Source organism: Chaetodon auriga, chromosome 8, assembly GCF_051107435.1.
Source record: "Chaetodon auriga isolate fChaAug3 chromosome 8, fChaAug3.hap1, whole genome shotgun sequence".
Taxonomy (NCBI): domain Eukaryota; kingdom Metazoa; phylum Chordata; class Actinopteri; order Chaetodontiformes; family Chaetodontidae; genus Chaetodon; species Chaetodon auriga.
Genome location: NC_135081.1, coordinates 21,066,576 through 21,092,167, shown reverse-complemented (window position 1 = coordinate 21,092,167; position 25,592 = coordinate 21,066,576). Strand labels below are relative to the sequence as shown.

General features: G+C 42.7%; 4 protein-coding genes across 5 annotated transcripts; 2 read left to right on the top strand and 2 right to left on the bottom strand.

Annotated features, from left to right (window-relative positions):
- Positions 1 to 134: 134 nt before the first annotated feature.
- On the bottom strand, positions 135 to 7,940 carry dnase2 (deoxyribonuclease II, lysosomal). Its single transcript, XM_076737378.1, has 7 exons — positions 7,807 to 7,940; positions 6,304 to 6,401; positions 5,935 to 6,106; positions 5,065 to 5,167; positions 3,671 to 3,835; positions 1,705 to 1,923; positions 135 to 1,504 (listed from the first exon to the last, which is right to left on the bottom strand). Exons 2-7 carry the CDS (start codon positions 6,399 to 6,401, stop codon positions 1,134 to 1,136), a joined length of 1,128 nt encoding a protein of 375 aa, XP_076593493.1. The 5' UTR covers positions 7,807 to 7,940; the 3' UTR covers positions 135 to 1,133.
- Positions 7,941 to 9,815: 1,875 nt separating this feature from the next.
- Positions 9,816 to 13,711, bottom strand: gpsm3 (G protein signaling modulator 3). Of its 2 annotated transcripts, XM_076737210.1 has the most exons (6): positions 13,457 to 13,711; positions 12,594 to 12,691; positions 11,568 to 12,128; positions 11,098 to 11,263; positions 10,601 to 10,842; positions 9,816 to 10,450 (listed from the first exon to the last, which is right to left on the bottom strand). In XM_076737210.1, exons 3-6 carry the CDS (start codon positions 12,108 to 12,110, stop codon positions 10,310 to 10,312), a joined length of 1,092 nt encoding a protein of 363 aa, XP_076593325.1. In that variant the 5' UTR covers positions 12,111 to 12,128; positions 12,594 to 12,691; positions 13,457 to 13,711; the 3' UTR covers positions 9,816 to 10,309. The 2 variants fall into 2 exon arrangements, with proteins under 2 accessions (XP_076593325.1, XP_076593324.1); XM_076737209.1 differs by lacking the exon at positions 13,457 to 13,711 and having other exon boundaries at positions 12,594 to 13,005.
- pbx2 (pre-B-cell leukemia homeobox 2) lies at positions 13,571 to 19,996 on the top strand. Its single transcript, XM_076737208.1, has 8 exons — positions 13,571 to 13,815; positions 14,491 to 14,564; positions 15,474 to 15,718; positions 16,480 to 16,670; positions 16,796 to 16,931; positions 17,092 to 17,233; positions 17,800 to 17,894; positions 19,196 to 19,996. The coding sequence occupies exons 1-8, from the start codon at positions 13,571 to 13,573 to the stop codon at positions 19,274 to 19,276; spliced, it is 1,209 nt and encodes a 402-aa protein (XP_076593323.1). The 3' UTR covers positions 19,277 to 19,996.
- Positions 19,997 to 21,612: 1,616 nt separating this feature from the next.
- On the top strand, positions 21,613 to 22,776 carry LOC143324029 (uncharacterized). The gene is made up of 3 exons (XM_076736205.1): positions 21,613 to 21,657; positions 21,912 to 22,007; positions 22,204 to 22,776. The coding sequence occupies exons 1-3, from the start codon at positions 21,613 to 21,615 to the stop codon at positions 22,765 to 22,767; spliced, it is 705 nt and encodes a 234-aa protein (XP_076592320.1). The 3' UTR covers positions 22,768 to 22,776.
- Positions 22,777 to 25,592: the final 2,816 nt, after the last annotated feature.

Here is a 25,592-nt window from a genome sequence, read left to right as displayed (position 1 = left end):
TTTCATTGCTTTTGACTGATGTGCTGTTCCATATTCCAAGTTCAATACCGACAGGGATTGGTCAAATAGAAGTTGTGTTAAGGAGGAAAGAACAAGGTGAATGGTTTTCAGTGACATCAGTGATCAAAAAAAAATACAGTTTTAGTTTTTTTATTCAGAATCAAGATAGCCAGCATCTTTATCTTCAAGCAAAATTAAGATCAGGATGAATGTTTTTATGTGCAAATGTGTTCAACTATAAAATCTTGGACGCATAACAAAAAATAAAAGTTCTCGATGCGTCGGAAAAGCACATTTTAAATTCTCAGACACTCATATCAAGCCAGTTAATAACAAACGTTCAGGAAACACAAAGTATTAAAGCACTCCTTACACCTCAATCAGTGTCTGTAGATCAGTATTATCAGTGTGTGTATGTGCTGAATGTTAACGTGCAGTTAATCAATTAATGTTCAGACATTTAAGATTCCATGAAAGCCATTTAGAACACGGGTCAAAGCTTGGCGCGCTCCCTGAGAACAAACCCACCAACCAGCTAATGTTGATTTAAACAGAAAGAGTTCACGTTAGCGAGGCAGCACTCGTACAGTTCACAACATCATCTCAGTTAAAACAGTACTGGTGGCTTTAAAGACACTTGAACAAATGGTATCATTTAAAGGGCACTTTGAGGCTTTTGTGTTTTTCAAACTGAACACCATATTTCCCATAAAGCTCTCTGCTTCCCTCAGAGAGCACAACTTCAAGTCCTCCAGCATCGTTCAGTATGCATTTAGTTTGAAGAGGAGCATGCAGCAGCCAGATAACAGCCGATAATCACTCCGAACAAGTGGAAGGGTTTTTGTGTTTCGGAGGACCCAAAAAAATATTTTCCTGATCAGCTTCTTATTTTGAGCGACGGGATCCTTTGTTAAATATTTTCAGCCAAAGCTGCATCAGTTTATGGTTATTTCACAATTCCAGGAAGGATCATATTACTTTTAAATGCCAAACATGGGTCATTTCTATTTGATTTCATCACATTAAACAAAACACATTCATGGTACCACTAAACAAACCACCTGCCTGATATTCTCTCACCCTTATCATCTCGTGATGGCCCTTAAGCCGACCCACCTGGCTCTAGCAGGGTATCAACACTGGATGGTTCCTCCTCCACAAGCCTCACACTGCAGGGCTGCTGTCCGGTAAGCCTTCCACACCACCGGGTCCTGCAGACACACCGTGCCACCGCCTCGCTTCTCCTCCGCCTCGTTCCGGTTTATGTCCCCCACACACACCCAGCCTCCTCCGGCCCCCGACCCGGCCGCCTGGGGGCTGACGGCCCACTTGGAGTGGTCCTTGCTGTTCTTGAAGGTGAACGCCTGCCCCGGGTTGATGAGCGTGATGTCCAGGACCTTCCAGCCCTGCGAGCAGTCGGATGGGAGGATGCCACCGGAGTGAATCCAGAACTGGACCAGGAGGTCTGACTGGAGGGTGGGGGCCACCCAGGAGTGGTACAGGTCTGATGAGACAGAGACGTGTTTTATTGTCTGTAAACTGCCTGCATTGTCTTAAACAATGTGGTCTTAGTAAGGAGTTGAAGTATTATCACTAATTAGAACGTATCATGGTCACATTTACACCTGCAAAGAAACTCAAGGTGAAGCTGAAACAAGATGAACTGTGGCCAGGACGAACTTTAAACTTGCTCCAAAGTCATACCGTTGTCAAAAGAGGCTCCTTTAGCGAAGCTGATGAAGTCGGTGCCGTCCTTTGAGGTCAGAGTCACGCTGCGATTGGACACAGTTGTGGGATGTGGAAAAATGTGACCGGGCAGATGTTTTTTCTTACAGACAGCAGCCAGTGCGGGCACCAGGGACGCCAAGGACTCCGGGACGTCGCAGTCGTACACTTTAGGCTGATTGATCTGAAGCTGCTCTCCTGTGGTGCAAAACAAATTAGATTTAAGGCAAACGCTGCTAACGGCACTCCAGAATCACTCTATCTGTTAAGTACAGTAAGTGAATAGCACTGTCTTGGTGACATTGGTGCAGAGGCACTGCAGCGGCTGTGCAGAAGCAGATGATAAGGGATAACTACACAGAGATATAAGTATACATACAGTCTAACAACCTTAATGTTTACTGCAATGAGATAAATCCATGTATGCATTTATCTATGTCTACTTCAGGTAGTAATTTCCCACGTCTCAGAAATCTCTCTCGCTGAGTGCATTTAAGTGCACATAAACATTCTTTCTGCGATATATTTTCCCTGTAAACAGAAAGAAGCCTAAAGATTGACACCATGACTTGAATTACTCTTTTTTAATGTTACAGACATTGGCGGCCCTTGGAAAGATTTCATGTGGCCCCTGAAAATGACATGAAATGAATGTCCTAGAATTTAATCATCTGCAGTCTGTTTCAATAATTTCACTTTCAACAGCCTGTATTTAATACACTGCTGAATTGGAGTGCACCGGTTTCCCTGTGCGACCCTCAATCATATATGGGGTCCCTAAACTGGTGCTCAGTCATCAAAGCTTTTACATCTTAATGTCACAGAGTTTGGAAAGTTATCTGCTGAAAGATGTTCCGGACATGCTAATACAAGCTAACTGATACAAAGGTGAATCCAACATACTAGTTGTTCCTGTACTGGCTGATATCGTAGAACATTCCTGCTGCAAGGTGCTCGAAAATGAGACGTGAAGTGCAATCGCCTCCTGCTATTTGACAAACCGTTTCTGCTCTGTGTATACACGTCACACACCGGACACTGTCACACTCTCAACATCCCGGCCGGAGAGGCAAGAATCGGATGGAGCACATGCATGCCGCAGTGTGAGGGCCGATATCTCTATGGTTACATACTTCAGTGTAATTACATTACCCCAGGCACTGCCATAGCAACTGTGCCACTGCTGGGTCTGCCAGGGAACTGCAGGCAGCGCGGTGACACGGTGATGACACCTGTTTACAGTGATTATCTTGGATCGGGACTGTTGTTGTATCAATACCTGACTGGATTATCAAGTGCTGCGTGACGACATGACAGTGAGGACCGCAGAGATTCCTTTCAAGGTGAGAAAGACCTTAAAAGAAACAGTCCACCGGCTACACTAACCACACAGCTTGAGACGGAATATCCCAAATAAATGACTTATTTTTGACTAATGGAGGTATCTGTAGAATGTTTTCTACTTTTATATTTAACAAAATCTTAGATGTTTTCTATTTGATGACAAAGAATAAAACATGAGATATTTGGGGTGTTGGAAAAATCCTAATATTCTTGGGGAAGCCTTAGAAAAAGCATTTATGCCTTCATTGAAAATATCAGGGAAACTCATACAGCTACATTATATGTCTCTCTTATATTCACTGAAGAGCTTCCATTATATTAGCAGGGAATTACATGACTGGTAATTTGAATGAAATCTTAATAACGAAGCCAAATATATCAGCAACCCAATACATCAGCCTAAAGCAGAGTGTTTACAGAACAGCAGCATTTTAGAGGCTGCAAATGTTCAACATATTGTGCAAAAACGGACCTTTTTCACCAATACAGATATAAGTTTGAGAAGGAATTCCTTCTTAATCAAAGCATATTTATTCGTATTATAACAGCAGACATCTCTGCCCGTGCTGTAGTCGGCCGTGTGGCAGGCCTCCAGTCTTACCGATGGTCTGGAAGCGGTCGAGCGGGTAGGTAACGCAGATGAAGTTTTGTCCGTTGATCATGCCGCTGCTGGGGTAATAATACTGTCCTGCCCGTCGCACAGCGGGGAACTGAGGGGTGCTGTGGACCAACCAGAAGCCCTGATTTTTATCCAGCAGGACAACACCTGAGGAACAGAGATGTTCAAACTGTCAGCAAGGGCTTTCCCTCCAGATGGTTCCAGTTGATATGCAAAACCACATCAACTATGCCGGCTATGCACATTTACTTCACTTATTTAAAAAAAAGTGTAACCTTACAGTGCGTGACACACATTTTCACTTCCTTAACTGCTCCATTAATTCACCACTTCAACACAAATAAAATCATTTTTTACATTTGTGCAGACTACTTCTTTTTTCTTAAACCTACAACAACTGATTTTTTTGGCCACGTGAGGGCAGTAGAAACCGGTCATGAACACATATCATCACCTTTTACCTCCATGTGGTGAGCCTGTTAGCAAACAGCTGCTAATTAACACATCCAGCAGTTATAGAGCAACATTAGCATTCATTTGGAGTCGTGTTTCGGGCCACCTGGTTAATGTTAAGTCCAATATTTTAGCTCTGTTTTTGGTCTCCACCAGCTCCTGGGGGAAATATTTGGCTCTTTAGCTGCTAAATGCTCCACTGTGTTCACCAGCTAGTCTCTAACTTTGTCTGTCTGGCCTTCAGCGCTGTGCAGTTTGTGTGCAGAGGGTTTTCAGAGCTTTTTCACTTAAAGCAGCTGCCAGTTGTGGCTGAAAATGACAATAAGAGAGCAGTGAGAGTGAACCAAAGCGGTAAACATTTGGGCTGGACAAACAAACAACAAAAGCTCTGTAAAGCTGAGGGGAGCTGCAGAATCTGCTGATAATTCTCTGCAGCTTTCTCACTGTTGTTTCTCATTGTTTTTATTCTGTCATTTGATACATTGTTACTATAAAAATGTGAATTATAGACGCTTTCAGCATGCATATTCCTCTCACATGATATTGGCTCATCAATCAACCAAATCAACCAAGTCTCTGAATTTTAGCAGTTTTGTTTAAATTGTTTACTTTGCAACACTTATGGCTCTCTTTTGAAATGTATAAATTGGATTAGTATTAATAATAATTAGTATTATTTGTTTTACATGTATTTCTTCCATTCGAGGAAGCAATGTATGGATGTATTGTAAAAGCCAACAATAAAAGGTGTATAATGAAGTTTGATTTAAGAAATCCTGAATTTTAAACAGCGTTGGAACTAATTTTATATACGCTGCTGTTGGATGTATGATACACTTGCCCATATTTGCTGGTTTTGATTATAAAGTCGGGTCTCTCGCAGCCTCGCTGGGTTATGCACGTACAGGATCTGGGCTGCTCACCTTTCGTGTGCCCCCCACTGCTTCCACTGTTGTCAACCCATCTGTCACCAAAGTCCGCTGGTGGCTTCTGGTCATTGTAAAGGATGTACGCTACTTCTGTGCTCTGTGAAGGGGAGAGAGTTTATTATTGAAATGAAAAATAAAATCCTCATAGTTGGGCACATACAAGCCAAACCCAAAAAACACAGGCACACAAATACTTCAGCTGAAAAACACGATGAAACAACACAGTACTGGTTAAGCTGAGGTATAAATATATATGTATATATATACACGCTTTTTTTTTGTATGACCATGCTGTGAAAGCTACTATATTATCTTTCACACAGCTCTTCAGAGAAACAGACCGACTGCATATAAATGAAGGAGTAAATTTCAGTTCTCATTCTCAGTTTCTTATTCTGATCTAATAATGTCAAGAGGTTATTGCAGACACTTTGTTAAAAGAGGCTTATCGCTGAATTCAGTAAGTCTGTCTATTAAATGAGAAGTAGTGATAGGACTGCAGTGAAAAAGCAGAAGCTAGCAGAAATAAATAACATCTGCTGATGTCTAAAAAAAACTGTTTTCAGTACCAATGCTGAATACCGATACATTGGTATTCAGTACCAATGTTTGCAAATAAGTTGCAAAACATAGTTTTGTTATATAGTGGTAGTTTTGGTGATATTAATAATCAAGGAAGATTTTACAAACACTGTGGCAAAAGCTATCAAAGATTCATATCAATAATCCAACTGACACTGACTTTCACCAGGGTGATTTTCTCGAAAATGAGCTCTCAGTGAAACAAAAGTGGATTCACAATGTCTAGACTCAGTATTTGCTCCATTTTTGTTAGAGACAAAAAGGCGCCTGGTAGAAGCAGACCTTTCCTTGTGAGTACAGTTGTCCAACTGTCCTGCCCAGAGCTCCTGTGGTGTCGTTCACTTTCCCCTTCCCATTAGTCCACCCTTCACTCCCTTTTTCCAGCAGTAAATAGTTGTCACCCTGCTGGGCAGATTTACTGCCATGTTCTTTGGGCAGCTTGTACATGTAGAACCTGACAATGAGAGAATCAGACAGTACGTCCACGTGAGACACAGAGAGCAGAGGACATTTGTAAAGGTGGAAATGCTGCAGCTTGATACCAAACTCATATTATTTCAGTTTTTTGGTTAGCTTGTGACACCTAATAGGATTAAAACAAAAACGTATTTAAAACACCAGTTTTGTTCAGCATTGCTATCAGTGAATTACCAATCAACTGCAGCTCCATTGTCATTGTAGCAGCTGATTGGTGAGGTCTCGCCCCCTAGTGGTGAAGTGAAGCTCAGCAGGGAAAGGAACAGAAGCATCTGAGGAAAAAAAGTCAGACTTCAATTAATCATTACAAGCAAACATACATATTTTTACACTAACAATAGTATTTGGGACTTTAGTGAATTAAAGGACACAATTTCGTACAATTTTTTTATATTTTTTAGGATGACGTTTCTTTTTATTTTTAATTTAAAATTCCCACTCTTTTGTATATACTGATGTTGTTTTTAATTTGCATGCACTTCTTCTATTACTTTATCTGCTTTATTGATGCTGCTGTAATTTGGAATTTCCCCTCGCGGGACTAATAAAGGAATACTGAATTGAATTGAATTGAACTGAATAATACTGATATGGCCATATGTACAATAAAAGGGTGGCTGTAATTTGTTGTCTTGTTCACCCTTGCTGCAAAGAGATTGCTTCTTAAAGCAGTTTTAATGCAAATGAAGGTCGTCCTCGTTCTGTGTACTGACGAAAGGAACAACTACAGCAATCAGCAACGCTGTCAAATGCACACATGGATGTGTGTGTACTTGACTTAATCCTGTAAATCCTGCATAGGGAAGTGAGGCTTTGGTGTAACATTTACACTACTTAAAAAATGCATAGCCAACATAATTTGAAATTAGACCACCCTCAATAATAAAACTGGTCTTACTTGCTGTAGTATTTTTGCACTACTGATATAACTTTATTTAAAATATTGAGTTAAGTAAAAGTACAACACTGCAGAAATACTCTTCTACTTAAAAGTAAAAGTCATGCATTCAAAAGTTTTACTTGAGCAGAGGTACAAAAGTATTAGCAGCAAAATACAGTGAAAGTGCTCATTATGCAGAATTATCTACTTCAGAATAATTCTGCATCATATGATTAAATCATTATTAGTGATGCATTAATGAGTAAGGATCACTTGTAATGTTGTAGCTGGTAAAAGTGGAGCTAAAAAAAAGAGTATATTCCCTCCTGTAATGTGGTGAAAAAAAAGTATAAATGAGCATAATGTAGAAATATTGAGGTGAAGTACAAGTATCTCACATTTGTACCTAACTACAGCACTTGAGTAAATGTACATTTCCCCACCAGTCCAGTGTCAGGGTTGTCATTACAAACATAAATATGTTATATTTTTACAAACCACAGTAATGTCATGCTAATGTTATCTGTGTCTTCCACTTTCAGGAGGAGCATCTTGTGACGCACAAACACTGTGTATTATAAGTCTACAGCTCCAGGCCACAAAAAGCTCTAAAAAGAGGAAGAAATGCCCGATATATGTGAAAACTGACGCAAACTTCACTAATTAAAGCTAAAGCTGGACTTCAAGTGACAACACAAATCACAGTAGACGCTACTACAAGCTGAGCTTGTTGCTAACTGTCATAACCACGAAGGGAAACTAAAGTGACTGAAAGCACAGATTAAGTTTAACTTCACCTCTGGTTGAGCGTGTCTCTTCTCATTTATGTCCTCAATAGATTCTTATCTTGTTCCCAGCATGAATATCAAACGTGACTCCCGGTCCTGAACAAGTTTCATCTTCATCCAGTTCCTGGTTTAGGTCCAGGACTACAACACCGGGATGAGTCAGTGACGTAACCAACCGTTCAACGGTAGCTAACTCCGACAGACTTCTTAAAGGAAAATCATTACAACAAACACGAGCTAAATAGTTTTAAACTATAAGAGTATAACCTGTACGAAACAATGACTAAACGAAAATATGATTCAACTCAGCTTAAATGATCCTCAACTTCCTAGCTTTCGTCTTATCCTTCTGTAAAAGTCCTAGGTTTCAGTCAAGTGGTCTGGACGTCACTGGGTGGGCGGGGCTGCAGAGAAAAAGCGGTTACAGCTAAATTAACTTTTAAATAGACTGATTAATGTATAAATAAAGAAATACATTTTATGTAATTAAAATTAGATATTGAATCTTTGATAAGATTTGATCGTTTGGGGCAGGATAGCTATATTAGCTATAGATAACACATTGCCAGCGTTTTAACTCCTATATATTGTCTTGAAAGGATGGAGAAACCTCTGAGCTTCAGTACAGCGTAAAGAGCCAGCAGGCCTCCAGACTACAGCCATGGTTTAACTGAAGGTTTTACAGACTTTAAGATTAAATGTGTTTTACTAAAATATTCTATTACCAGGGAATCTCAATCAACCACCTAAAATAAATATATCAACTGTAAATGCATGTTGACCTGGTCAGTATCTGGTCTCTGAACAAAAGCCAAGGCCATACCGGAGATACGATGGAGCATACCGACCCAGGCCGGGCTAAAAGCATATTTCACACATCCATCTCAAAAGTGGAACTTGAACCCAGTTAGCTGGCCTGCTGTTGTTGTTTCCTGTTTGACTTTCACAATTTTGGTGAGAAGTGTGGTTTCGCTTTTTGTTATGTGCTTTTCTTCGCCTCGCCTGTTCCTCTTCTTTTCATTAGTAATGTTTATTTGTCTCTATATCACCTGATGATTTGGAGCAGAGGTCGAGCGGAGCAGGTCACATGACAGAACAGAGTGTCTCATTGAGAATCTGGAGATATGTCACCACTTTTTGACCTCACATCAGAAATTTAACGAATTAATTAATCTGCCTTTTATACAATACAACAAAAATCTTCAAAGGTCATTTTTTTGACTTACAATATGTTTTCACCTTTTGATTTCGATTTAAAGCGACAGAACTGGTGTCAAAGTGTTGCACCAGTGTTATCACATATCACACAATTGGTCCTCTGTTTGAGGAAGTGACACAGCATCCTCTCATCACCTCTAACCTCGCTTGTGCAGACCAGTCAGGACTTCCTCTGAAAACCTTGCTCTGAACCGACTGGACTGAACACCAGGCCCCTTCTGGCTGGTGACATCGTGTGGCCCTGGATGCAGCACATGCACATGCAGCATTTCTGCAGGTGTATTAGGCCTTCAGAAACAAATAGTTGGATCATGAGTTTAATAATTAATTCTACTATTCATTAAACACGTACATCTCCTTTTTGGCTCTGGGGTGAGGTGACCTTCAATAACAATGACTCAGTAATGTAAATCAATATTCAGGAACACCCTTTCAGTCCTTTCATTCTGTGAAAAATTAACAGCCTCATCTGTCTCATTTGTTCCCTAAATGGGACATCCCAGCTTCATCTCTTTCCATGTGAATGTTCTGATTTATATGCAACAGAATGTTGTAAAAAGATTAGACGCTATCACGAGTTTGTGGGAACGATCATTAACGATGAAGATAACAGAAGATTTTTAAGGTCCTCTTGTTAGTCACTGCTAAAACGCGTGCAATTCCAGGCAGCTGTGTTTAATATGCAAAAATGAACTGATGAAAATGAAAGAATGAAATCCTGACTAGAGTGTGTGTTAAATCTCTTTTTCTCCTCACAACATTCTGGGACAGATGGAATAAATGGGTAAATGCAAAAGACTCAGATAGACATTTGTTTATTTTCTGGCGGAGATTTATCCACATACAGTCAAGCACTGTGTGGCCTTGGAGCTATTTTCTACTCACATCCTTGTCTGGTGTGTTTAATGTCTACCGTACAAATAAGGAGAACAACAGAGACCAGTAGACTGCGTCCTCCACAGTAAGAATGGGGGGCACTCATCGCAGGCACTCAAGAGAATCCAAAATTTGGTAAGATAAGAAAGCATATCTACTGATCCTATTCAGGAGAAAAGTACCTAACTAGCAGTAAACTTCATGATCTCATCAGGAACGTCCCTCAGTCATTAAAAGCTCAGTTCCTCAAACATTAGCGTCTTTGCTGCGGACTCAACAGCTTTAACAATGACCATCTGACAATCAAGCGGGAGAGCAATTCCCTAAAACCAAGCATCATCGTGGGCGACAAAAAAAAAAAATCAGGCTATAAGGCTTCAATACGGGATGTCTCCCACAGTTCTTTTCATTTTCCATCTCAGGTTTGCAGCATGCATGGTAGTTCAGTTCTCTGCTCGTCCATGCGTCCCCCCTGGACCCTCAGCAGCAGGGAGAAGAAGTCCTCGTCGTCCATGGGACCAGGAGCTCTGCTGCGTTGGTCCTCCAGCCGGCCCTGGGCCTGTGGGTGGAAAGGGAAGTGGAAAATGAATGCCTGAAACTGTGTGGGAAATCAGATAATTCTGACGTTTTGGCCCTAGATGAGATGTGTTCTGCTGTAGCTGCACACGTGTGTCCTCATAAAAGCATCTACACAATCTATCATGCTTACTTGTGTCGTGAGAATCATATTATAGAGATCCTCTTTGAGCACAGGAACCGGCGCAGGAACCGGCGCAGGCTTTCTCACAAAAGAGAGTTGCTTTATGCTGCCTCTGAAGCTTCTGGCTTTAGGTTTTGGTGGCGGAGACCTTTCGAGCTGCGCCCTCTGGTCATCCAGCCGGCGAGCTTGAGTGGTGGCCACCAGCTCAAAAAACTCCTCTTTCTGCAGTGAAGTCATGGAGGAGAAGACGACTGTGGACAAATGAGAGAAAAGAGCTTTGATGGTCAGACGGCAGGAGACTTGAAGTGGTCAGCGGTCAAGGAAAGATGTGGAAACATTTAAGTCACAAAAGTTTCAAAACATCGTTGAGTCACAGAGGTAAACTGGTAGTTTCGTGTTGTTTCAGCTGAATTAACATGAGTCAGCATCATTACATGGAAACAAATGCAACAGTTTCATCACTTAAACACTGTAAAACAGAGTATAGCTCCTCAAAGAGCTCCCACCTCTGTTCACTGGCCTGGTGGTGTTGGGCTCTGAGTGGCACCTCCTCCTCCTAACCCCACTCTCCAGCCTGAAGGAGCAGCGCTGATCATTGAGCCGTCTCCCCTCCTGAAGGGTGCAGAGCAGCTCGTACAGCGCCTCCGGGAAGTCAGGAGTTAACCGGTGAGCCTGAGAACACGCGGGTAGGTGGCAGAAAAAGAACAAGACGGGGAGGAAAGGTTTCTTGGTGAGAGGCACAGACTGTTTGTTGGCACAGCAAAACAATTCACCCGACTCCTACGTACTCCCACATGCTCTGTAACAAAACGATACCTGCTGTTTTTCCACCACGAGATTGTTTTTCTTGTAGAGTACATGGCGGCTGGATTGTAAAGTCATGAACAGTACAAACAAAGACTTTGTTCACTGTACGACCTGCTAAGTGAGTTATTATAGAGGGTACAAAACAAAGTAAAATAAACAGTCCACAAACCTTTTTTGGATCCGCTTCTTGACTTGTTGTCCCTTCAGGTTGGTGCTCAGAGGAATTTAACCTCCGTATATCCACTCGAGGCTCATTTTGCGTAGCTTCTTCACCCTCTGTATCACTGGGTTTCTCAGGTTTTTCGTTAATGCTCATCACCTCATGTGTCTGCCCTTCACTCTCACTATCTCTTCTGCTTTGTCCATCATTCATATTCTCAGTTTCCTCCGGTTTATCATCTTCTTGTTTGTCCTCTTCATTCTCGACAGCCTCTCCTGTCTGGCCATCTTGCGCGTTGGCTTGAGATTTTTCTGGACTCTGATCTTCTAAACACATTTTAGTCGCTATATCGTCTTCATTCTTAAGCTCCTCTGTGTGTTCCTCTTCCTTTTTCGGAGCCGACTCGCCGCTGAGGCTCTGTGAGATGACGACCGAACTGCTCGCTGCCTCTCTTTCAATGACACGCTCAGTTTCGTCTCCCTCTTCGGTGATGACGAGAGGTTCCAGCAGCCCCCCGTCAGCCATTTCAACTTTGATCCCAGTGTAGTCCATTAATCTCACTGTCAAGCCCTGGCAAGAAGATACACAGAAACAGGGGTTAGGTCAAAGATCTTAGGTCAAAGACTTTGAGGACCTCATTGTTAATGCTTCAGGGAAAAAAACACTCAGTAAACATGGCACATACCAACTCTGAAGTTACTTAGAAAAGACATAAATACTGCTATACAGCAGCAGCAGTGTCTTCCTTGGAAAGAAATGCACATGAAACCAGTTTGGCAGGTTCTAGTGTGGTGGCTACAGATGTTCAAGCTGAAAATTCCATTGTAAGTCATATTCCTGTCAGCTGTATGACAACAAAGGTGTGTGACAACATCTTCGGAGATGTCATCTTCTTGCTGCTGATTGATGATTTGTGTTGTATGTTTTGCCAAAAGTTTCACTGTAATTCTTGCTGATCTATATATTCTTGTTTTGCCCTAAAAGTTAGCTTATTGTACCACACAGTAAAGACAAATCCAGTGATTTCACTCTTACCTTTGTGTTTTGAACTTAGTCTCTTCAAAGCGTCATCTCCTGAAGTCGCCACAGACGCAGCACAGCATTTTTAGGTTATCACTTGTCTTCTCAATATTCTTGTGAAGAAAAAAAAACAGCTATGAAGAGCTTCACATGCCGACGTGACAAGCTCTCGCCCTTTCTGTCTGCCTTGCTACCTTCTCTCTCTCGTCTCCTCTCTTCCTGTTCCTCTTACCACAGCCCACCCCTATTTATTTAGCCCACATCTGACAAGACATGAAATATTACTGTCAAGAGCAGAAGAAAACCCATGCATTTGGTTAGTCTCGGTATGGTCCCAGGCACAGGTTTTCATCATATGAGATCAACTTAAAAGCTGTCAAAAGACCCCTAAGCAGCTGCTGCTTTCAACTGCTGCTCATTTGATTATGACAGACTCAACTGCAGCATGTCGAAACAGGCGCACAATTCTTCTGACACTGCTGTGGTTTTGGCACACATCCTGTTGACTTGCTGCTAAAACAAGAAGTAGAGGCAGACAAGTGAGAAAGCTGTCTAAGTGAGATTATAAAGTTAAACCAGAGAAATTAAAAACGCAGCCTCTTTAATCTGGAAATCTCTCTTTTGATGGTTGTGGCCAGACATAGCACATAATCTCCATTTTATTTAGTTAGATCCTGCTAGTTCCTGTCACACACACACACACACACACACACACACACACACACACACACACACACACACAGACTTCTGCTTTCTGAAAAAGCAGTGGGTGCAGATGTTTTGTTGTTGTGGTTATATTTAACCCTGCAGTGCTCGCCCTCAGCTGCCACAGAAAAGCACTGTTTACCATGTGTTGCAGTGTGTTTACACGGCTGTACCTTTTCCTGCCAATCGCTAGGGGACCCTGCTTTCCGCGATGCCTCCGATCAGGCTGTGCTGTGCGCCTGTGAGCACAGTCGGGCAGCAGTCGTCGCCACTGTGCGTCGCTGGAAATGTTGCAGCAGCAGCCTCTGACGGGCAACGGGCCCTCTAACGGCCGGGGACTCGGCATGAGTGGCCACCCCGGGATGCACCCGCTTAACTCGGTTCATCAACCCTCCCAGCATCGGTCCGACGGAGGAGGGGACTCGGGCCTCGAGGGCACAGAGAACGGACATGAAACCCGCAGAGATATTGGAGACATACTGCAGCAAATAATGACTATCACCGACCAAAGTTTGGACGAGGCACAAGCAAAGTTAGTGATAACTTTGATATTTTTTTTAAACTTTCAGTGTTGTTGACCATCAGCTGCTTTTTTGTTTTGCCGCTTCGGCGACTCGACTCGCAAAGTTTCCTCAACTTCAATCTATTGTTTAGATTATTTAGCCAGTAGCTAACTAATTAGCTAGCAATAGCTAACGAAAACAAAGTTTTTTTTATAACCCGCCCATATCTAACGTTAGCCAGTGCTTATTGTTTGTTTGCTGTCATTTACAAACACGCATTTCTTTTAGCAGCAGTGGTTTAAAACAACGTTAGCCATTGTTAGCCCGCTAGGCTACGTTTGCCAAGGCTAACTAGGTAAGGCTACAATAGGTCGCTAACAGGTAACGTAACCGTTAATGTAAGCGTTTAAATATTCTATTCCTGCACATGTTAGACTTAATTTTATCGTGGACAAATTTAAGTACGAGTGAACTAAATAGCTGCTGGCTACCGTATACAGGCAGCTTACCAGGGAACAGTTGCCTTCGTAGCTCTTAGCTCGTCAGAAGCTAACGCTTGCTAAAGTAGCCATGGTAAAGGCAGCTGTCCAGTCACTTTCTTGTGTGTGTTTTTGTTTTGGTCAATTTGCATGTCGTCAGTGTACCTAAGCTAACAGCTAGCCTGTCATGCTAGCCACAAATCTCACTCTTTTCTTTATACACAGGAAACATGCGCTCAACTGTCACCGAATGAAACCTGCATTATTCAGCGTCCTGTGTGAGATCAAGGAAAAAACTGGTAACGCTATTTTACAAATATTCAGACGTGTTTTGACGTGTTTTTTAGTCATCGTGCCTTTTATTTTCAACCCGCCTTGGTGAGTTTTGACGTGCAGTGGGCTCTTGGCTTGCTGCGGCCTTATGAGACCGTGTTGACACTGTGTCATCACAAGCAATTAAAATCAAAACAAGTGACCACACACATAACGGCGTTGGATTCCGGTTTTCAGTAACTCAATATGTTCACTTGTAATTTCAAAAACAAACTCAAACATAATTAGACAGCTTTAATGTAAAATGCTATTTGGCTTAAAAATAGAGACAACAGCTGGACAAACACATGCAAAGCCTGCTTCAGCAATAGGAAAAATGCTAGATGTTGCTGGTTGGTTTGATAACTGCACAGTTAAGCATAGTTCAAGTAAGAATTTATGCTATAAAAGATGATTTTATTTGATTGGATGTTGTACAAATAAAGCTGCTCTTTAAATGCAGACGTTTAAAAGCAGATTCCCTCTGAGACATTCAACAGTCATGACAATGTTTGCTTTCAGGCCAGTGAAACTGCCTTGCGCTCAGCCCTGCAAAAGGATGTTTTGACATGGGTAATAAATAAACACCGAGCTAAGTTATTGCAAACTGTAAACATTATATACAAGTGATGCATAAAATGTCTTGTCCACTTCCAAACACAGTGCATCAGTGTTTCTTTTGATGGACCCTGAAATTGAACAAAAATCAACTTTTACCCACAAGTTGTACCCAAACAGGAACTGTGCGCACGGATGTACAGGCCTCAGATGAAACAAATGGGTGATGGCAGAAATATTTGCAGGATGGAAATGTAATGTGACTATGCCTTAATGCATCTGCAGTCTTTTGTTGACATTCCACACACAAAATGAACAGACATTCGTCTTACTGACAGGCCTCTCAATGAGGAACGCCCAGGAGGATGAGCCTCAGGATCCTCAGCTGGTGCGATTGGACAACATGCTGCTGGCGGAGGGTGTGGCGGGGCCAGAGAAGGGCGGGGGCGCTGCTGCTGCCGTGTCTGCTGCCACCAGCTCGGGAGGGATGTCGCCTGACAGCTCGCTCGAGCACTCCGACTACAAAAGCAAGTTGAGCCAGATTCGCAGTATCTACCACACTGAGCTGGAGAAGTATGAGCAGGTACCGTGTCGCAACAGGAGACGAGTGCTGACATTGCCCGTACACGCTTTCCTGTACTAAAGCTGATCGCCAGAAGCGTATCCATTGGCATGCTAGGTCTAGAGTTCAGTCACATAACTTTGCTCTGCCCGGGAGTACGTTTCTGTCCTTATGTTGCTGATCAATTCATGGCAGGTATGAACTCCATGTCTCTGTATGAGAAGAAGCATCTTAAGGTTATTAGAGCAACACGTATTCAAACCTACACTGAAGCCCATTTGTGAGCAAACAAATTCAAAACATAATCAAATCTGTTGAATATACACCATTGTAATGACACTCATCAGCAACATACAGTACATTTTTTATGCAAGATGTAGTAAAACTGTCAAATTGTTGAAGTGACTTGATCAACTTGCTCCACATGTTATACATAAAGCAGATTTCTACAGTAGAACTGTGTGAGCTAAACTGCTTTATGGATCATTCAGATGCTGAATTTACAGGCGGGATGTACCAGCAAAGCCTTTTAGTAATTATGCTTATACATGGTCATACATGCTTACTGACAAGAACAGAAATGTTAATCTTCCAGTTTCAAAATGTTTTTTATTGTGATGCAATATTTTCATTATGAAAACTAAAATAAAATGCCAAGTTGTAAAATTCAGAATTGGCTGTGATAAACCATGACAAAGTGACATGACAGAATACACCCACCTTCATTGCTTTTGCACACTTCTTTCCTTCACTGTCCGTCGTCTTGTGCCTCCCCTGCCCAGGCGTGCACTGAGTTCACCACCCATGTGATGAATCTGCTGAGGGAGCAGTCGCGTACGCGGCCCGTCACTCCGCGGGAGATTGAGCGCATGGTGGCCATCATCCACCGCAAGTTCAGCTCGATCCAGACCCAGTTGAAGCAGAGCACTTGTGAGGCAGTCATGATCCTGAGGTCCCGCTTCCTTGATGCCAGGTAGGCGTTCATGAAGACTTGTGTGTGTGAGTGTACAGACAGGACACGGGTTGTAAATAGAAACTGATAAACATGTAATGTAGTTGTCTTTTTCCAGTACTTACAACCTGTTTGTGTCTCATCAGGCGCAAAAGGCGCAACTTCAGCAAACAGGCCACAGAGGTCCTAAATGAGTATTTCTACTCCCACCTGTCCAACCCTTACCCCAGTGAAGAAGCCAAAGAGGAACTCGCCAAACAGTGTGGAATCACTGTCTCTCAGGTAAACCGTGTGAGATCATAAGATAACCCCCAGTAGGGGAACGCAGGGTGTTACGGGCAGCAGCAATAGTATCCGGTGGTTGTGTTTGAATTTGCTGCTCATGATTGATAATCTACTCTCTGAAACATGTTTGTCTTATTTGCTTTGTTTTTTCTGCCAGGTCTCCAACTGGTTTGGCAACAAGAGAATTCGCTACAAGAAAAATATCGGCAAGTTCCAAGAAGAGGCCAACCTTTATGCCATGAAGACAGCTCTGGGGGCCAGACAGGGCAGCGATTCCCCGCACACTCCCAACTCCACAGGTACCAAAAGATGATGAAGCCCACAGCGTGCAACAAGTCGTCTTGAGGCAGTGAAATATAGTGTTAGTTCTGTGCTTTTGAGCTGTGCACCTGAACACAACGTATAACCTGAGGCTAAGGAAACTGAACACGTTGGCATGATCAGGCCTTAAGAGAGCACGAAGCAAACAAAGACAATTTGCAGTGACAAGAGTGAAACCAACTTGGGTGTGGTTTTGAACTAATCTGCTGCACAGTTATCTTTGCTTTCAGTAACTTGCTCTGTGGCTGCTAGCCTCACTTTTCCTCTCACAGCCCACTTTGCTACAGACTTAGATTAGCTGCCGAGCTAAAGTATGAATCCTAAACAGGTCTCACATTCAGGCTTTTTTTTTTTTTTTGCACATTTGGGTCTTTGTTCCTTTTTGAAAGACATCCTGACTCTTTGCGTTTAAAGGCAGTACAATACGCAACTCCCTATTTCACCCTACAACCGACACCACATTTTAAAAATGTATAACTGTATGTAAAACATGATTATTAGTAGTAAGTGCAGAGGTCTCTCTCCTGTTCTTGTCTTTCTTCAGGGTCTGGGTCCTTCTCCCTGTCTGGCTCAGCTGACCTGTTCCTCGGGGTTCCACCTGTGAACGGCGAGCAGTCTGCTTACCCAATGGGCTTGCAGGTACTTAAAACATAGTTACACACACATATTTAAACAACATTGAAAATGTCAGCAAATTCCCATGAAAGCTCAAAAGCAGCAATGAATTGATCCAATAACAGGTGTTACCTGATTGTGTCATAGAGCTTTGTTGTTGTCCAGAAACGATTAAAAACACATCAGTGAGCCGCACAGTTGCACTGGATGACACGTTCCTTCATAATGATGAACACGAACACACACACTGTAGTCAATCCCATAAACACTGTGCTGGTATCATAAATACTCACTAAAGCACCAAATACGTGTATTCCTATAGAAATGTATTTTTTTCTTACAAATGTTTTTATTGTTTTCCATTAACGAACAAATGAGCAAATACAGAACAGAACAAATATTGGACCCGTCATCAGCGAACTGAATCCGTGTGTGCTTTGGCAGGTAGTCAAGGACTTCCTCTTGGGTTAAAAGAGTTGCCAGATTTCATCAAATTTTATAGAGCAGCCTCTTAAAATAAATCTAATACATTTGCTGGTAGCATAATGAAGAGTGTCTTTAATCCAGAGGGGGCAGGTGACTCCATTTTAACTCTATAAAGCTTCTGAACTGAAGATCTGAGGATTCTGAATATTCAGAACTTCTGATAATGTTGAAAAGTCAGACCAAAAATGACTTAGTGATGGACCGGAGCATATGAATGAAGTCTGACTTTGGTCCAGAAGATTCAGTGGAGGATTTTACAGTCAGTAACTCCATGTTCAGCACAAATAGAAGACGAGTGGACTTTTCAGAGAATTTCCTTCCTCTTGTTCTCAGTGAAATTTATATGTAAATCTTTCTACCATGAGGATTTAATCCCTCCCAAGGAGTCTATCCGGATGGACTGAATTAATTCATGCGGTTGAGATATTACCCTTTTTAGGGAGGCGGGTGGTTTCAGAAATGTATTGAAAGACGAATCAGGGTTCAGTTCAGCTGCAGGCCTGGAGGCAGCCAGCACGTGGCTCTGGTGGACTGAAGGTGTTTTCACTCAGCCTAGTGGAGTCTCCACAGCCCTCTAAGACTGCTATGTTCTCAGTATTTCAGTTTTTCTTGATCAACAACGCTCGTGGTGGATATTTTACATGATGACCAGCTACAGCTACAGCTGACCATCGTTTTCATTATCGGTGAATTGTTTGGTCGACAAAACATCAAAAAACAATGAAAAATACTTGCCACAGTTTTCTGGAGCTCCTCACCCGATGTCTCATTTGTCCAACCAGCAGTCGAAGAGTCACGTGTTGCCCTCTGACGCCTCGCTCTTCCTTTCGATTTCTCAGGCTAACGGGAACTGGCATGGTCGAAACTCCCCCCCGTCCGGCGCCTCTCCCCACAGCGACCACTCGGAAAACTCCGACTGATGGCCGTGCCCACCGTCACAGAACGACAGCGACGGAAAGTTTGAGGGTGGAAAAAGACAGAAAGAATGATTTCACACTTCCCACTTGGCTGCAGTTGTTTTTGTACATTGTTTGTTTGGTTTGACTATTTTAAAATGTACACTGTTTGTTTTTTTTCTTTTCTTACTGCTCAGCGTCGGTTATTATTATGTTTGTATGATTAGCTGAGTGCACGGATGGTCAACTGAAAGTTTGTGTGTGTGTGTGTGTGTGTTGTGTGCATGCAGGTGTGGTTTTATTATCGGGGTTGGAGGGTTTGTTTTCCACTACTTTTGACAAGTTACTGAGGTGTGTGTTTGTGGTTGGGAATGGGAGGGGGGGGCTGCATTATCATTGATTTTAGCACACTATATCATTATTATTATTATTAATATTATTGCTGTTTTATTATTAGTGCTACAACTATTTTCATTTTAACAGCTCAGAAAGAGAGAATGCATTAAGTGAATGAGAGGGCAATAGAGAAAAATCCAAAGATTTTGTGTGTTTGTTTCTCTGTTTTGTTTCTTTGTTTTTTTTTTCTACCGGGCTTATGTGTCCCTGTAAAATGAATGAAGTGTGACTGAGTCCACGTTAATTGTTTGAATGAGTATATCAACAGTGCTGTCTTTTTTCTGTACAGTGAAACACCTGTATTCTCTCTACCTCTTTTACAATAAAGACTCTCTGTATTCACAACCACATGGTGATCGGTCCAGATTTATGTGGAGTCAAGGGGTCAGAATGAAAGGAGGGTTGGTTCACTCAAATTACAAGAGACCTCAAATAGTTTCGGTTTCGTTTGGCCAATGAATGCATTCAAAAATAAGGCTTCTCTTTCTTCATGCTAAGATTAAGTAACTTTCTGACTAGAACATTAAGATAAGATGGAGTGTTATGGGTGTTATATTAACTGCTGTAGGACTACAATGTGCGCCTCAGACATGGTGTAATCAAGGGCTAAAGCCCCTGGGGGCCCGCGGGTTCCAGCTCGGTAACCACTTGTTGAAATATTAAATCAGAAAGCTGTCGCGTGTGCGTCCTCACCGTCACTCAGCTTTCCCACGGTCGCCTGAAAGCATCAAAGGGTTTCCACAAGCAAGTGTCGAACAACTGGAGCCAAACGGCGCGCCAGCACGACACGGCTCCCCAAATGGCACGCGTGCTCCATTGTGACACGGAGGTGTGGATGCAAAATGTAAACCATTGTTACACTTTCACCCCGCGGACTGACTAACAAATGCAAAGGCGTCAAGTGTGAACGGTCGGTGTGAAGTGTCGGCACTCGCCGTAAGTGAGCGCGCAGTTGGTAGAATGGAACAATGAGGGAGAAAAATTCACGAAAATCCACACTTAAGTGATGTTGGCGAGCCAAGTCTAATCAATGATTATGACTAAATAATGTGTAGGCTATGATTTCTCAGTTTGGCGCCAGAAGTTAATCCGTAGACGGATGGTGTGGCAGGTTTGGGTACGTTAATAAACCAGCGGAACAAACGGACAGACGTGCCAACTGACTCTGACCCACACCTCGGCTGGTGGTTTCTGCGCTCTCCGCGGTGCAGCTGTACATCCAAGTCTCTTCATGGTCCAGGTTTCCAAGGACAGAGCAAATCCTATTATTACATATAACAGGAGGTGAAAGTGCAATAAACGGGTACAAACACGAGTCGCGTGAAATATCCGTGGAAAACTAAAATCGTTACGATTAGAAATGTTTTAAATCCGTCCTAATTTGCTGTTTTTTGTTAAGATTTGCGAATGACTGTTTCACTGTGGTATTGCTAAGATCTGAGTTTCCACCATTGGATCCCAGCTTAAGTTAAGTATCACTGATTCCATCACAAAGAAAGGAAATCATAACTTGAATTTTCTATATTTTCAGGTAAAATTTCAAACTCTGTTCTTTCCATTTTACGCACAGCTTTTTACGCACGGTTTTGCGCGTAAGGTTTCACACACTTTTGTTCTGTTTTTTTGCATCTTAAGCACGAGCTGGTTTGCTGCCTGGTGGTGAGATCGAGGCTTCAGATGAATAAACTGCAGGATAAGTCCATTTAATTAAAAGTATCTCCATTACAGTGAATAAAGAACGGTGGGGAGGTGTGGAGGGGGGTGGTGGTTTCTGGAGGAGGTGGGTGGGATTGTAACATGTTGTCGGAGGTAGGAGGAGTCTTTGGGAGTCGCTGGGAGGAGGTAGCCAAAAAGAAGCAGCCTGAGACATAAACCTCATAACCTGATCAGGAGCAGAGTGTGGAGGAACCTCCTTGAGCTGCCACTATTGGATGAAGACCGACGGGTTTGTACCACTGGAGACAATGAATCTGTTACGGGAAGCGGAGGATGCAACAAACGAAAGAAAGGTATACTACATCTTCATACATGTGTTATTAATTGCTTTATAAAGATAACGACTGCCATTTTTATGGTTACTCTCAGATTTTAAAGTGGTTGAAATGCTTACGTTGATTTATACAAATATTCCAGGAAACACTGATCTGAAAACAGAGAAGAAAAACTTTTTAATCCAAGCAACTGAACGGAGATTGAATCACGACCACAGATGTGCAATTCGGTAATCCCCACAATGTTTTTTTTGTCTCTCTATGTATTTTAGTTCATAAAATCTCAGGTGGAGAAACGTCGGAGGGAGCGGATGAACCGCAGCCTGGAGCGTCTGACGACCATGTTGCTGCAGGAGCCTCGACAATTGGTAAAAATAATAAGGAAAAAAAAAACTTTGAATGCAATATTTATTCAGTTTTTCAAAATGCATTTGCCACTTTTAATATAAAACTAGATAATAACTAGAACGTTAGAATTCTAAGAAAAGGTAATTATTAAGCACCGCTCAGGCCTCTGAATGAAGCCAGCAGTCTCCATTAACTCATACCGATGTTTTCATACAGGGTGGGACTGAGCGCAGGGTGGAGAAGGCTGAGATACTCGAACACACTGTGCGCTTTCTGCAGAACACTGGCAAAGGAGACAAGACGAAAGCTGGAGGAGGGGGAGGGGGAGGGGGTGGTGGCAGAGGCCGTAAACAGTCCTTCCAGGACGGCATCTCCACCTGCCTGCAGAGAGCTGCTCAGTTCCTGGGACCTGAAGGGAAAGGCCTGTGGCTTGGAGCAGCGCTGGATGCGTCTTTTGCTGCTCGCTTTTCCCGTTCAGACTCTGATCCTGCAGACGTCCACAGGGGAGCTGAAGCCTGCTCCTCCACCTCTCTGCCTCACACGAAGTCCATTCTGCGTGTGCTGAGGCAGAAGTCCAAGCACAGACTGCAAACGCGAGCCTTCGGCGTGAACAGTGTTGCGCATCCGTACCGATTTCGAGTACAGCAGGGATTTCCCAGAATCGCCCAACAGGCTCAGAAACAAAACCGGCTTGAGATCAGGGTGGAGGGACGATCGAGAAAACAGAGCCCGTCCCAGAGCCAGCCGATCAGCCAGTCACTGTGGAGGCCCTGGTCGTGATCCTCAGACAGACCCCCCTCTGAAATCTGAACATTTAATGACTTCAACAACTGACTGATATTTGCTGGTGCCAACTGTTCCTGATAGAACATTGTCATTGTAGCCGCCTCTGGTCTTCTGAGAACTCAAAACCACATTGTTATTCATGCTATTTAACTGCATCCTCAAAGCCTGTAAATAATGTAAAAATGTCATTTGTACACGTGCTGTATGTGTGATTGGGTCGACTCACTCCTCTTGTTTAACGGTTTTGAATGAGCGCAGTCAGTGGGGCAGCCATCTATTCTACAGACAGCCACAGGGACTCCCCCACACCGGGACAGACGTGAGCTGGATCATGTGGCCGAGGCCGAGCTGTCCGGCTGGGACTGCAGCTGTGCTGGAGAGCGAGTTTAGAGGTGAGTATGACGGAGCCGATCAGTTCCTGTCCTCCTTCATACACTGCTAAAACCCCTCTGCTGTAGCTGCTGACATGACTCCAGAGTGTGATACTGAAGCGGATAATGACTGAGTGTCCATCCATCACATTTCCAGGTGAGGGACCTCAGGGTTCGAGGCAGGGAGAGCCCCTCACATTCACCTGCGTGCCATGATGTCTGCTGGCATCGCTGACATCTGCGGCTCTGTGTACAACTTGTGTTCTCTTTGCATTTTTTATGTCTTGTTTATTTTGCACACTAATTTATTCTGGATGTCTCCCTATGGTGAGCAGTATTCTTTTTATAAGAAAAATAAAAACATTTCTGAAAATGAAAACGCACGGTGTCACGTTGTTTTTTGTTTAAAATTAGAAACAAGCCAAAGGCCTTTTGTCTGCACTGACAGCTCTTTTTAGTTTTGACTTGGAGGTGTGAAACATGGCGTCCTGCAGAGCTACATCCTCCAGGTGTGAAGTCTGGCCGTGAGGCCGTGAGTTCAGCAGCAGTTCTCACCTCAGAGACATCAAAGATCGTCCTGCTCACACATTAGTCACCAAGGCCATTTTAGATTAAACTAAGAAAAAAAAACGTTAATATAGCCTGGAACAGATGAACAGCAAAACGTGTTAAAATGAATTCAATTAAATCATAAAATAATCCAGATGTAGTTGCAGCACACAGTCCTGACACAGTGTGTGCTTCCTTCCATCTACTCTGTTCTCAAAGAAGTCTGACTGAACTTGTTCTGCTCCTCAAAACACAATTTTGTCATATCATTTCTTAAACATTTACAGCCAGTAATTCGAACACATTGGCAGTGTAACTGCAGAGCCAAACCTCCGAGTTAACTTCTTTGTCAGACTCTTAACCTGACAGGATGAAGACGAAGGAGCTGGAAATCCTCTCAGCTCATGGCCACGTTTGTTTTCATTGTAATTAGTATTCTTTCTGTCCCCGCATCGCCCCCAGCTGCTCACAGGACGCTGGTTTTCTGCGCGTGTCCGGTGTCACTTCACAGGCAACCAAACGTGTCTTAACACCTCCCGCAGCGCTTTGAAGCTCAGTCACACCCAGAGGACGTTTGTCCTTCACCTGTCATGGCTCTGTGATTGTTCCTGATATTATTTCTATTAATGATTATTCTTTGTCCTGTAAAAGCCACTCTGGCATCGTTTGAAACTGTCATAAAACCCACGTTAATAAAGCAATAAAGTGTGCAGTGAATGTTGGTTATCAACAAAGAAAAAAGTTTATATGTACGTCGCTTTGGATAAAATTGTGATTGTAATTCAATCAGAGTGATGTGCGCATGAGCCTTGACCACTGCTGTATGTTCAGTGATATCATGGTCTATCACTGGGTCCTGCACATGAGTTATTATGAGAAGTTAAGAAAGCAGTCATGTTTGTTTCTGGAGGAATTTGTCGACTTGGCTTGGTTTTGGCTGAAATTAAATGTTGACATCAATCCAAAGTCTAGAGGTGGATTCGCTCGTCCATAAAAGACAATTCTATCATTTAAGTGTATGATATCTTTAATCTAATTTACTGGCCACCATCTTCAGTTCCTACAGTGCATCTTTTTTACAACCTTTGACACTGAGCTAATGTGAGACAGCATGGGAGACTCTTTTCTGCCTCTTTCTCATGGGAAACAGAGAACCAAGCGTCCATTTGCACCTTTATTATGTGTTAGAATTAGAACATCATTAAAAGAAGTGCGTGGAGGACCGCGAGCTTTCTACTTCCCACACACACTTACACACACTGGTCACTCAAATGCAAATTACGCAGCAGGCTCGCGGGGTGATATTAATGATTTGACACATGGACGTTGAGTTTACTGGGATCGTAAGTTTGTCTCAGTTTCAGTGAGGAGCGCTGACTGATTGGTGTTGATGTTCACCTGATAAAACACGGGCTTGTGATTCTCTTGAAATGAACCGTGTCGTGGTTTCTTGTGAACACACATCGCTGCTGTTTTTAGTCCTCCATCAAGTTCATTTTAAAGCATTTAATTGTCGCTCAGGTGTTAAATGCTCGCTGAGTAAATTCTTGGTTTGAAACCCAGCAGGACTGCGCTGCTGGCTTCAGGTGGGACTTTCAGTGAAGATAACAGATTCTACTGGTTTCTGGTCGTTTATCATTGGATTATTAAATTATCTTTGTGACTTTTCTCAGTGATATTCACCATGTTTGGATCATGTCTTTGGAAATGAATGCGCGTGCCAAAAAAAAATATAAGGGGCTGTGCAGCAATAAATCAGGAGGATGCAAACGTCCGTCTCAGAGAACGATTAATTGTCTCTATATCTGACGAAAAACTGATGACTAAGAGTTCCTCTCGTGTATAAATACAATACAAACTCTTGAAAACAGTCATTGAATTAACATTCATTGAATTGTT

Bases quoted from the DNA above. Each gene is read 5' to 3' on its own strand.
- dnase2 (XM_076737378.1), bottom strand. From the start codon at position 6,401: ATGCTTCTGTTCCTTTCCCTGCTGAGCTTCACTTCACCACTAGGGGGC. The intron at 6,107-6,303 runs GTAATTCACTGA...TCTCATTGTCAG, and splicing joins AATGGAGCTGCAGTTGATTG to GTTCTACATGTACAAGCTGC. The intron at 1,505-1,704 runs GTATGACTTTGG...CTGTCTCATCAG, and splicing joins AGGAGCCTCTTTTGACAACG to ACCTGTACCACTCCTGGGTG.
- gpsm3 (XM_076737210.1), bottom strand. From the start codon at position 12,110: ATGGACTACACTGGGATCAAAGTTGAAATGGCTGACGGGGGGCTGCTG. The intron at 11,264-11,567 runs GTTTGTGGACTG...GCGTGTTCTCAG, and splicing joins AAGAAGCGGATCCAAAAAAG to GCTCACCGGTTAACTCCTGA. The intron at 10,843-11,097 runs GTGGGAGCTCTT...ATTTGTCCACAG, and splicing joins CACCAGGCCAGTGAACAGAG to TCGTCTTCTCCTCCATGACT.
- pbx2 (XM_076737208.1), top strand. From the start codon at position 13,571: ATGTTGCAGCAGCAGCCTCTGACGGGCAACGGGCCCTCTAACGGCCGG. The intron at 13,816-14,490 runs GTTAGTGATAAC...CTTTATACACAG, and splicing joins TTGGACGAGGCACAAGCAAA to GAAACATGCGCTCAACTGTC. The intron at 16,932-17,091 runs GTAAACCGTGTG...TTTTTCTGCCAG, and splicing joins GTGGAATCACTGTCTCTCAG to GTCTCCAACTGGTTTGGCAA.
- LOC143324029 (XM_076736205.1), top strand. From the start codon at position 21,613: ATGAATCTGTTACGGGAAGCGGAGGATGCAACAAACGAAAGAAAG. The intron at 21,658-21,911 runs GTATACTACATC...TATGTATTTTAG, and splicing joins ATGCAACAAACGAAAGAAAG to TTCATAAAATCTCAGGTGGA. The intron at 22,008-22,203 runs GTAAAAATAATA...GTTTTCATACAG, and splicing joins TGCAGGAGCCTCGACAATTG to GGTGGGACTGAGCGCAGGGT.